This window comes from Conger conger, chromosome 6 (genome assembly GCF_963514075.1).
Source record: "Conger conger chromosome 6, fConCon1.1, whole genome shotgun sequence".
Taxonomy (NCBI): Eukaryota; Metazoa; Chordata; class Actinopteri; order Anguilliformes; family Congridae; genus Conger; species Conger conger.
This window is the reverse complement of record NC_083765.1, coordinates 59545686-59557914: the sequence shown is the minus strand read 5'-3', so window position 1 is coordinate 59557914 and position 12229 is coordinate 59545686. Positions and strand designations below refer to the sequence as shown.

General features: G+C 42.6%; 1 protein-coding gene across 2 annotated transcripts in view; it reads left to right on the top strand.

Moving 5' to 3' along the window:
• Window positions 1–5669: 5669 nt before the first annotated feature.
• dgkza (diacylglycerol kinase, zeta a) overlaps window positions 5670–12229 on the top strand; it is a 137347-nt gene continuing 130787 nt past the window's right edge. Inside the window, exon 1 of one of the 2 annotated variants that reach the window (XM_061245258.1) lies at window positions 5670–6435. Coding sequence is in view for 1 of the 2 variants with exons in the window: in XM_061245259.1 (XP_061101243.1) it covers window positions 6374–6435 (62 nt within the window). In the remaining variant the exon portion in view is untranslated. The remainder of the gene's footprint in view (window positions 6436–12229) is intronic. The other variant, XM_061245259.1, reaches the window with a different exon arrangement.

The window sequence follows — 12229 nt, the reverse complement described above, 5'->3', positions numbered from 1 at the left end:
CTGCATGGTTGGACAAATGCATGTTGCTTCAATGGAAGTCTAAATGCGGTTGTAAAATCAGATAAAAGGAAGATGAGGCTTTGATGTTGTTGGCCATTACTTGCCAGGAAGAAGATTCACATTTTTTTCTACAATAGAGAAAAGGGAAAAAAGAAAAGGGGAAGTGGTGCGGCTCTCAAACTCAAACAAAATGGGGTGGAACTTGCACGGTTGGTCTGTTTTGTTTGATGAGGGGTGGTCAAAATTGAATTCGGTGAATTAACTTTTTATGTATTTCTGGCTTTAATTCTGGATCTCTCTTCTGAGAATCTCAAGTTCGGTTCAGAATAATGATCCAAGGCAGTCCAGTCTAAGAAATTGATAAAGGAAACACTGAAGAAAAGGGCCAATCAGAAGAATGCACAAAGCTTGCAGTATTAAGGCCTGTTTCCAATGAAAACCAGTGACTGTGGATAGTGCACTGAAAACTTGGCCCTGTGGATCTGTGTAAACACGTACCCCTACATCGAAAGACAGTTTAAGACCTTCTGCAAGCAAAGAAAACATTTGTGGTGTTGCGTGCACAAATGTTTTCCCTTAATTTGTCTCTAACCACAAAAACATGGGCTACAGCATCTGACTTTGTTAAGAAAATTATTTCTTGTTGATTTTGCTGTTGTTGCTTTCTCAATGTCAGGTCGTCGTTGTAAATTAGAATTTGTTCTCAACTGACCTTCCTGGTTAAATTAAGGTCTAATAATAATGATTAATGCACTCACTCATATATTTTAGTTGCTGTATCTCAATAATGTCATTATTGTTATTTCTGTGACTAAACCCCCAAATATAGGCATAGGACTCTTCATCAGAAACAGAAAAGTGTACGTATTTGCCTCCTATTAGATAGTTACAGGCATATTAGTGTGTATATTTATGTCTCTGTGTAAAAAAGGATCTAATGCTGTGCCATATTAATGCACTCAAGTACCCTCTAGTGGAATCTTTCAGAAATACATGTAGACCCAGATCTTGGTTTGTCCCCCTTCTGTTCACCACTTGGATAATTTGATAGTTCAACAAATAAAAAGAAGTTGTAGAACTGTGTGCCCTTGTGGCATGGTAGTTATTACACAGTGAATTCAGTTTTTTGTAAAATTCCTTCTGTAGAAATGGAGCACATTGAAAGGCTGTGTACTCATTCTTTGCTTTTGGTGCACCTCATTTTTTTTCTATGATTAGATTGTGGGCCCTCTGTCAATATGCACTTCAGAAATGAAAAACAAGCTGAAAATTTAAAAAAGCGCACAAGACAAAGACAGCGGTTTAGGAGTGTGGGGTGTATGGGAAGGGAGACAGAGGGCTTATTTGATCTGAACAGCCTGTCAGGTGACATCAGAGACGGTGAGGTGCATTTTGTGGTTTTGATGAAATGAGAGATAAAAGCTCTGATAACACAAGAGCTGTGTTGAGGGCGACCGGCCAGCCTACAAGCCTTAAAGATAAGCTGAAATCAGAATTCACCTTAATTTATCTAGTTCTTCATAACCCTATGAATATGTCAAGTTCTTAAAATTCAATAAAATTCATACAATATAATACTTGTGTATTTTCATGCCAAAGCTTTTTTTTCCATCCAATTCCTGGAAAACGATTTGAATCAGATTTTACTGGTACACTTTTTTTTGTGCGCCAGTGGGCGTGTACAGTATGTTGGTCAAATGTCTGTCAATTTTCAGTTCCCCTCCAATCAATGTTCTCTCACGTTCCGCTGTGCATTCTTCCCCCTCCTCATTCCTCGAAAGATTAGTGTCAGGTGCATAATGTATATGTCATATGGCGGAAGCTAGTGCTGCTCATACTTCTTTAAACCCATTGTTGACCCCCCCCCCGGAATTTCAAGTTCTATTTAATATATTAACATACGGATCGGTGGCTTCTGTTACAACTTAGGGCAACATCATTGTTGCATTTACTGAAATACACAGAGAGTAGTCTCTACCCAAATCCAAGCCAATTACTCACACTTCCTATGTTCAGTTCATTTCTTCACATTCTCTCTCGTCACATATGCGCTCACACCTCAGGAAAAGATTCCCCACCATCCCAGAAAATCCTATATTATAATATTTTTTGAGGGCCCCTGTCAATCAAGACCCTCGGAGTCATCCCTGAATATGCTCCATGGCTGGAGCCTCGGGCCGTAGGCACTCTCCAGGGTACTTGAATCAGCTCCCCCTGAGAGAAGACCCTGGCATCCCTGGCATCCCTGGCTCCTGTCTCAGATCACCTTCTGTGGAATAGTTTTCCTGTCACGCTCTCCACCGCTCATCTGCATCACCTTGTATACTCACATACTGTGTTGGTATGGTATCAGTTCTCACAACATGGTTTATCCTGTTCTGGAGAGGCACCATAGTAAATTACATTACGTTCAGTGTAATTAATTTAGCAGATGTTTATGGTTTGAAGACTGATTGTAGGTATGGCGGAGCTGTTCTGTTCACTGCCCTGTAGGCTAGTACCGAGGTTATTAACTGGAGTTATGCAAGTAGGGAGTCTGGTAAGAATAGAATTGTAGTAGTCCAGGTGGGAGGACAAGGCGTTGGACTATGAGTTGTGAAGAGCTGGTGGTGAAGAAGAGGTAGATTCTTTGGATGTTGTATAGCAACATCCTGTTGTATAACTACCTCCTGGCTTTACTTTAAAAACTGTGTCGATTTTGGTCAGAAATTAGATGAGTGCAGCTTTGGAATCTTCAAATACTTATCTATCGTTCAACTATAAATCCATTACGCATCACAATGAGAAAATAATATGAAACATGTAAAAATATAAAATATAAAAAAGTCAGCTCGCATTTACTGTTGGTCCTCCACATTCTTCTTTTATGGTGCATCAGCTGTAGCTTTGCAAATGAAGTGGTGACGAAAATTAAGTATATGGTAATTGACCGTTCCTAAGCCCCTCCCACTCTAGCGACATCAGTTTGGGATTCAGTGAGTAATGACAAAGTAATGCAGCTTACATGACAAAAATTATTTAGGCTGCAATACATAGCCCATTGTTTCTTCGCCCAAAATGCATTCACTGAAATTGGCCTAGTGACGAAGATTCATGGGATTGATTATTGTGACTAAAATAAAATCGAATGACAAATTTTTATTCAAAATTCGGTGGTGTAATGTTCATGTTTATTCTTCGTCACTTGTTGCTGGAGTCTGCACACACACCTTTGCCGGTCTCTCTCAAAGATGCTCCAAATAAAACAATTTGCTGTTACCCATACCATTAAGCCAGCAACTGCAAGAAATAATAGTTTATTGCTGGAGATCAGATACCATTTCTTCAAGCCGACAGCAGGCCTTAGCATTATGCTTATTTTGTTGGATGTGAAATAGGTCGGATGTCGCCCAAATAGCTCCAGCACAAAGGACATGTATCGACCACCAGTCGTGGTTTTCCTAAAAGTGGAACCACTCTAAGCCATAAAAGGTGGCCAGCAGTCAACTATATGATATTGTAGCTATGAATGTGTGTCTAAGTTTGGCTCCAAGCCTACATGAAAAAAAAACACCTACCCTATTGTTTCTTCTCATCTACCTTAATTATATGGATTGCAACCCAATGAATGCAATACCCTCCTCCTTCCATGGCTTTTCCTAAATAGTACATGACTCAAAAGAAAATTGACTCACTTTCAGGAACAGACATAGGCTAACGAACAGAACACAGGGGAAAACCGCTTCCAGCTGAATGTCTGTTTCAGTAGCTTTTCTCCTGAGAAATGTTGTTTATGATTATGGTTGCATAAAGAATCTATAGCACATTAGGTGACTTTTTATTTGCCGAAAACAACCAACCTGGTTTAAAATGGATGGAGCATTACATTAAGTGTGTGATTCTTTCATAGCTCCTGATCTTTTTTATTCTGCACCTTGAGCTATTGCGATGGTGTGCTTATACCTCTGTTTTGACCATGATATGGTCACATCCTTCTTTTAGCCACAGTCTGTGGTTTTAGTACATAGTGATGATCAGTAACTTACAGCCTTAAAAGTAATTTACAAACAGTGAACCTTGCTCATGCTGTAACTCACCATACCTAACATTCTGTTTGGTTTTAGGTCATTGCCTCATAGCATGATCGTTGGCTTGGATAGTCTAGCCAACTACTGAATTAGAGAGCTAAACTATAAACCAGCGAATCGTTCTCAAAGATACGCTACCGAACCAACTGTGTCCGTGTGAATGAATAGGCTAACCAGGTAGAAAGTATCTTTTAGTTCAAAATGACAAAAACTACAATTAGCTGCTGTACAGTCGTTCATAGACAACAAGCTGACAATGCAATATTGCCAAACTGTGTAACGTAAACTCACTGTGTTCTGAACACCAAGTTTTCTCACTATGTTCCGAACAGTGCAACTTTCATGATGAATAAATATTTACTTCCAGATCAGCTTTGGTCTAATTCCTTCCGGTTTCATAAAAAGTAATGTACACGATCCATCAGCATACAGTGACATGATAATCACTGTAACAGTGGTGGGGAGGCTGTTACTACGAGAGACAACAAACCTGGCAGGCTAGGGCTCAGCCTGCATAACAGAGTGAATAGCTACGGTCTTCCGAACACAGGGACGTCCTGCAGTTATTTGTCGTTTTCTCTATAAATATTAGTCCAATTCACATCAATCAAAGTGTTTAGTGTTTGGGATAGTCAATAAGCAAGCACAACCATAAACCACATTCCTCAGGAGAAAAACTACCATTCTACGGATATTAACTTCTGGTGGAAGTGGCTGCTTCCTCATGCTATGTTCGGAACACGGTGAGTTTTCGTGATACTTATACAAATAACCCACAGTACCCCTGCAAAATCCGCTACTGTCCCTTAATTAGTCTAGCCTTGAATCAAAATGCAATACTTTAGAAATGAGAATGGAGCATACGATTTCATAATCTTTGTGATAGGTTGTTATGAGTGCAGAAACCAGAAATCTGTGATAGCTCATTTTGTATCTCTGATCTTCTAGTTTCACAGCAGATTAAAAAAAAGCAAAATGAGATCTGCGCTATGATACCCCATTTACAGAGTTGTGTCACATTTAAAAAATGCAAACCATTAAAGAGAAAAGAAGAGGGGACCAAATATGGAGCCTTGGGGGACAGCAGTAGGCATCAGACAAACCACTCTCCAGAGAACCTTAAGGATCATCCAGCAAGTCAATGTACTTAAGGGCATTGCTAGAGTGAAATGTTGGAACATCCACCATCCATTACAAACTTTAAATTGTTGAAACACTATGTGCTTTTCTACTTTCTTAGTTTTTGACATTTTGCCATATTAATTGTAGCACTGAATCTGTCCACTATGTGCAGCAACATAGTTATCTGATAACTGAAACTTGAAGTTAGGAAAATGCAGAACTAATTCATTGCTGTCACTTTGCACATCTCTGAAAGATTATCAAGCGTAATGAGACCAATCTCTTGTGAAACTGCACAGGAAGGGGTTTAGAAAAACCTTTGGTTCATCACCGCTTGTCTCTGTTTCTCTTCTGTGCAATGCAGCTTCTATTTTCAGCTGCAGTGCATTTTTGCTTCAGGCTTATGAATGTGCAGGAGTTTAGCCCATGAGAACAGTTGGCGGTTTTATTCACAGCCAAGCTCTGAAGTGTGAGCTGACAGCAGTTTTGGCCCATACTGAGCGACAAACATCTCGCCTGGCTTCAGAACAGTTTCACTGATTCCGGCAAAGCGTCACTGAGACTCGTCGTGGACAGATTTCCGGCCCGGCCCGCTTCAGTGTGACCATAAATGAGTGTGTCATGCATCTGTGACTCGTGGAGAGAGAGACGACAGCAGGCTCCAGGCACCCAGTCAGTCTGCCTGCCTCAAAGAGTCCTGCTTGCAGCCAGGCATGTGACCTGAATCAGGGGCTGCTCTGCTTTCACTGACGCCCTTCTCTGACGGTCAGGACAGGAGTCTGGATTACTCTTCGCTTCCCCTTCTGTTCCCTTCAATGAACGTTTCCCCGGGGACCTTTTACCCAAACATGCTAAAAATAGCCCCGTCAGAAGTGGGGCCGAGGCAGATTGTGTTTCTCTTTCTTTATTTGGATCCCTGTGAACACAACGTATTGGTCTCTCGCTTTTGGCTCACGTCAGAGGACATGAGGAAGTGCTGAAAGAGGAACCGAGACAGGGCCAGAGATATAACTGCCCCCGTGAGAAGGCACAGCTGCCACAATGCACTGCCGCACGGTCACCGTCTGAACCCGACCCCTTGGACGACCCTGCCCTCGCGCGGGGCTCTCTGATTGGTGGGAGGCTGCTGAGGGAAGGACGACGTCGACGTGGTGAGGAGCTGAGATCGAGGCACCACACCGCGAATGTGGAAGCACAGGAGAAAATGGAACGTCCCCCCCACCCCGGCACCGGGCGCCACACACAGGTAACGTAGTGCTGGTCCACGTTTCGGCTTTTTCCGGAAAGTGTATTGTGTTGGTCGATGGCAGGTCTATGGTCCCGGTTGCATTTTCTTGTACCTTTACCAAATAGTCCAGTTTGTCTTTACCAGCTCACTCTACTATTGTTGAATACTGTGTGAGGCAACAAGTGGAAAGGTGTGTGTTTGCCCTGGATGCTTGTCCTGAGTGACCTTGTTGCAGCACACAGTTACTTTTAACTGCACAGTCAGGAAGTGAGGTACACCGTGTTCTGGAACCCGTGCTTGGAGCGTGACTGCTGTGATGAACAGTTGGCAGTGTCCAGTGATGATGGACCCGCGTGTAGAAAGAACATTCCCAGAATGCTCCGAGGCTTTGACGAATGAGGAGGCCACCTCAGATTCGGACACTGAGTCTGACCAGTTCTTGAACTCAAAGATGGATAATCCTTGCGCTAACTTGGCCTACAATACAACTGGAATACTGCTATTTTTCAGTGACAGGAAGCTGGACTCCTACTGCTGGATACTGTTCTGAACTGCATACTTTACTTCCCTCCATGTATACTTTATACTTTACCTGCTAGCCTAATACCTCAACTGTTACCATCTCAACATGTTGTCCAGCAGAGGATGGTCATCCCCCTATAGGCGGGTGCCTCCGAAGATTTCTTTACATCGGGGAAGTTTTTTCTTGCCACTGTTGGAGGGTTTTTCTCCCCACTAGGGAGTTTTTTTTCCTCGTGCTATCTGGGGGCTATTTCTCTTTTTTCTTCCCTTCTGTTACTGTAAAGCAGACTACTGAACTCCACATCCTGCGGGCCACAGTTTCTGCAGGTATTGGCCCCTACCGTGCACTGCACCACCCAATTTCACAAATTATTATACCTGCTTGAAGCAAATGCCTGGATGTGGATGCAGGATGTGGAGTTCAGTAGCGCTGTTGTGAAGCGTCTTTGTGACAGTATTCTGTATAAAGCACAATACTAATGGAACTATTTATTCTTGATGCCTCTCCTTGTCGGTCTGAAAACAGCAATGATTTATTTCTCCTAAAAATAGGGATTACACAAAAGTTTGAAAAGGGTTTGAGCCTTACATGGAAACGTTTTTCCATGTTTCACAGCTTTTATTTAATATCCTTTTGACACCAGTCTCTTCTGAACACATTTCTGTCATCATAATTTAGTGCAGGTCTCGTGGACGTAGAATTTCTTTACATAGTGTATGCACTTGTTTTTGTTCTGTCCTGCTTGCTTGTGACGAAAGTTAGCAACATTTTTCCTTTTTCGCATGAATGAAATGTCACAGGAAGTGCTGTGGCCTGTTGCAACAGTCGTACAGTTCTGTGTTACTTCTGCAAGTGAGGTTGATCGTTTGATGATCACTGTTGATTAAAGTTTAGAAACCACTTAATGCTAGATTACATTTTTTTGCATGAGGCAATGTCCATATTTATCGTGTGAAAGTGCTTGATTAATGAAGGTTGTACATTTCCTCCAATTATCTCCTTCATTATGCATATATTGGGGATTGTTGCTTGTGCATAATGGGTATTATTGCTTCTGCCTTCAAGTAATGACTTATATTCCTTTACATTGATGCCATTTCTCTCCCGGTCCATGCTCCTTTGGAGTCACTCATCCACAAATAATTGCTTCAGTTACAAAATACTGCCACTAGGTGGAGCCCAAAGCTCCACAAAAATCCCCTCCCCACACAGAGGGGGCCAACCGCACATATTGGGCAAAAGACATGACTCCATTTCCTGGGTTATGTGCAGAGAAGTCTCTCTAACTGTGGAAATATAAAAATCAGAGTTCCTTGATTAGATATTCTACTTGCGTGAAATCGTCATGAAGGTCGATGGTCTCTCACTGTATTTTGGCAGTATTCTTTTAAACATGAATGATCAATTAATTGATCACTGATTGTTAACAACAGACCTTTCATTGCACACAGGCTTCTGTTGAGTTATTTCCTTCCTGGTCAGGTTACAGAGAGAGCACTCAGCAGGATGCCCTGTCAGTTTTCTGCATACAGCTCTTAGGGGCAAAACACTTGCATATTGGTGATAACCATAACTAGAGAAGTCTCTGTACTATGCGTGGAATGCTGTTTTTTTGAGTGACTTATTTGGCAGTTATCAGTGTGTAATAACTGCCAAATAAATTGTCTGAAATCGAAAAGAATGCATCTGAGTATGTGAGTGGGTGTGGTCATTCATAAAAACATACCATGCCAAGTATATACTTTCCCTTGACGGTAATATTTCTTTATTGTTTTAGTAGCTGGTTTACTGTACAGTCACACACTTGATTCCTAAGCACCATGCACTTGTATATGCTCTTTTATATTCTCATCCTCAACTGGACAAAAGCACAAAGCCTTCTGTTAGACATTCTGTTTACACTGTAGCAGCTTTGCAGAAACAAGCGGAAGTGCAGGAGAAGGTCATGTGTTGGCCATGTTGAATTACTGCTGAACTGAATTCCTGGCCAGGTATATTAGAACGGCTGTTGAGTGCTCTGATGAGATCGAGTAAAAGCTGATGTCTCATTGGAGCATAGGCTGACTGTTGCTCCATCGCAGCAATCAAGTAATGGGTCTGCAAAAGCCTCCTGTCAAACCTCATTCTTACAGGCATTTGTCTGTTCACCCAGATTACTGTGCTTATTTTACCTTGTAATGAAGAGTGGAATTAAAGCTGATGTGTCTGTGCATGTGTAAGGTTCAGAGGCTATTGCAGGCTATTTATTTGACAGTTGGCACAGTAACCGACAAGTTTGTTTACCTGCTGCTGGAAGCTGTTTGTCTAGACTAACTGAGAAGAACACAAGCCTTTATGATTAGTTGGTACGGCAACAAAGTGCATTTATTTATGAATGATTTCAATTTCATCGTTATGATTAAAACACTCTGGGCGAAGTGAGATATTTGATAATACAGATTGTACGGGACTGTATAGTGGCCGTGACACTGCAGGTCTTTGCAAGAACAACACTGAGAACCTTGGGACAGTGACCCTGCAAAAAGTGACTGACTTTACAAGTCTACTGCTCTAGTCTGAAGATCTTTTTCCTCTCAAATAGAACATAGCTTGTTTTAAGTTCCTGTTGGCTTGACAAATGAAATTTTCTTATTCCATTGACAATATTTTTGTCATTTGCAATATTTTTGTCTTATTTAGCAAAAAGTTAAAGAAAATACTGAAATACTTGTGCCTGTACATATAGGCCATTGTTAATGATAAAGGAATACCTTGCCTCTCTCTTTAATTATATCATTTAATTTCATTTTAATAAAAATGTGTATTTCTTTTCACCAATAAAATACTGTAGTGAGCATGCGGCTGTCCAAACCCATCTCTTGCAACAAAAAAAACATCAAAAGGAAACAGCGGTAGTAAGCAGAAAAAGAGAATAATTTTCAGCTAATAGAAGAATAGCAGGAAGCTGTCTGTGGTTTGCGGGTAAACAGTAACTGTGTGCTCCGCTTCACTGGTGATGTCACTTCCTGCTCAGTGAAAGTTCAGAGTAAAGAAAATAAAATTAGGAGTAGACTGATGGAGTAAAATAATATACATTGACGGAGAAGCACTTATGCTTATGACAGAAGACAGGAAAGTATAATTACATTGCTGGTCATGGGAATACAAACCAGTTACAGCACGCTGATACAAGCTTCAGTTCTCTTGTGTGCAATCAGCAATGTACATTTACATTAAAGTGCCTTGGGGAGGGAACCATTGCCCCTTGTCTGATTTGATCTGAGATGTTACTGTTACACGAAGACCTCTCAAGACTCTGCCTGACATTAGGGAATCACCTATAGAATACACACACACACACACACAAACAGACATCATTTTTGTATTCTCTGACTGAATATCCTGTCACTTCTGTATGCAAATAATGACATCCTCACACTATGGGGGGAAGGGGACTCGCTTGCTCACTGAGTCGTTTAAGAGGGGGATGGAGGTTTTCCGCAGAGGGGTTCACTGTCTTGACAAATATCTGATTTGGGTTTGGGTCTAAAATCAGGCGAAGTAGGGATTTGGGAAAGTCAAAGCCGGTTACCGTGCTGACAGTGATAAGGGGTGCACTGGGGTGAAACAGAAATATGCACCTTAACATCCTCAGGTATGATGCATCACTGAGTGTGATGTCGCAGCGAGAGTCAGGTCAGCTACACCCTCCATTTTGGGCGCTGGAGTGACAGTTGTACACTGCGGTGGGGGGCGGTGGGGGGGTGGGGGGGGTGGGGGGGTGGGGGTTGTTGTTGATTTAATCTGCGCTGCCACTACACTGCAAAAACAAGCAAAAATAAGGCAATCTCAAGTAAACTTAAACAAGCTAATATTTTCTATTGAGTGAAAACAATAAGATTATTATGTCATTACAAGACTGAAAACACTTGTTTGTTAAGACAGATGGTTTTTGCAGTGTAATTTCTCTCCCTGTCTGTCTCTCTTGCTCTCTCTCTCTGTCAGTTGTAATCATGAGTTTCGTACTACACTGCACAATTGTTCAACGAGACAAGACCACCTTAAAGCAAATTCTCCTGAGACTTTTCTCTCTCCAGCTGTAGGGTGCGCCCACCTAAATGTACTAGGACTGCAACCTAGGGCTCTTCCAAAACTACAATAACTGAAATTCCAGGTGTATGTTTGTGGTGTGTGTATATCCAATATAGGGCAGCACAAGGAAGGATGTCCTTTTGAGAGGGTCCAAAACATTATAACGCCCATGCAGTGAGAACAGCCTAATTGGGCAAATGAGCCTGGACATTCTCATTTAAGTGCTGCTCTCTCCAGGTCAGAATGCAAAAACTAGATGGATAATCTTCTTTTGTTCCTCATCCTCCCGATATAATCAGCTTAATGTTCAGCAGTTGAATGGTGAACGAACGCTAGACGGACTGTAGCGCGATAGCACCGCAATAGGGCGGGGTACGGAAGGCATCTGCGGCATGGCTGCGGTTTCCGCGCGATGAAAGGCAAGCGACCTTTGCCCCCTCCATCTGATTCGCGGCCCCGTAACTTCCTTATCGATCGCTCGAGCTCTGCGCTACCTGTTATTGAGCGAGGCTCTGGAAACCGCCCACGCCGGCAGTCCGCCAGGGTAATTGGCGGTCTCGCGGACTCTCTCTCGCCAGGAAGCTTTGATGCCTTCCTCCTCATTAGCGGTCTGCGCCGGTTGGGCCCCGGGGAGCGCCTGCCGCCTCGCACTCGAGCCGGGGAGAGACGCCGGGGTCCGTGCTGCCTCACTCGCCCAAGCAATTAGCTCAGTTAATCGAAAAACAGTCGTTTTCATTCCACTGCCTCTGCCGTGTTCTAATTACGGATCTCGTTCTGAGACGTCCGTTGTATCTGACGGTGGAGCAAGGATGGTTCTGTGTGTCTGTGTTTGTGTGCGGTGTGGGAAGATTCACGGTACGGCAGCTAAATGCGCATCCCTTTCTATAATCCCTGTGTTGGGTATTTTGGCAGCTATGCGGCCTGCCACCCCCTCCCTCCCACGCTCTCTCTCTCTCTCTCTCTCTCTTGCCCACGCAACCCTTCTATTTCAAGATAAAGATTGGAATGACTGTGTATGTCTTACTCATCTATATTATTCTTTGTTATACCAGCTAGGTACAGAGTAACTGAAGCATATACAGTTAAACTAAGCACAACTGATGCATACAGAAACCTGTGTGCCTCTCTTTCTCTCTCTCTTCTGGTTTTCTGCTTTTCCCCATCTCTCTCTGGTCTTTCAGTCCTTGGTCTATTTTAGAGAAGCACACTCAGCGATGC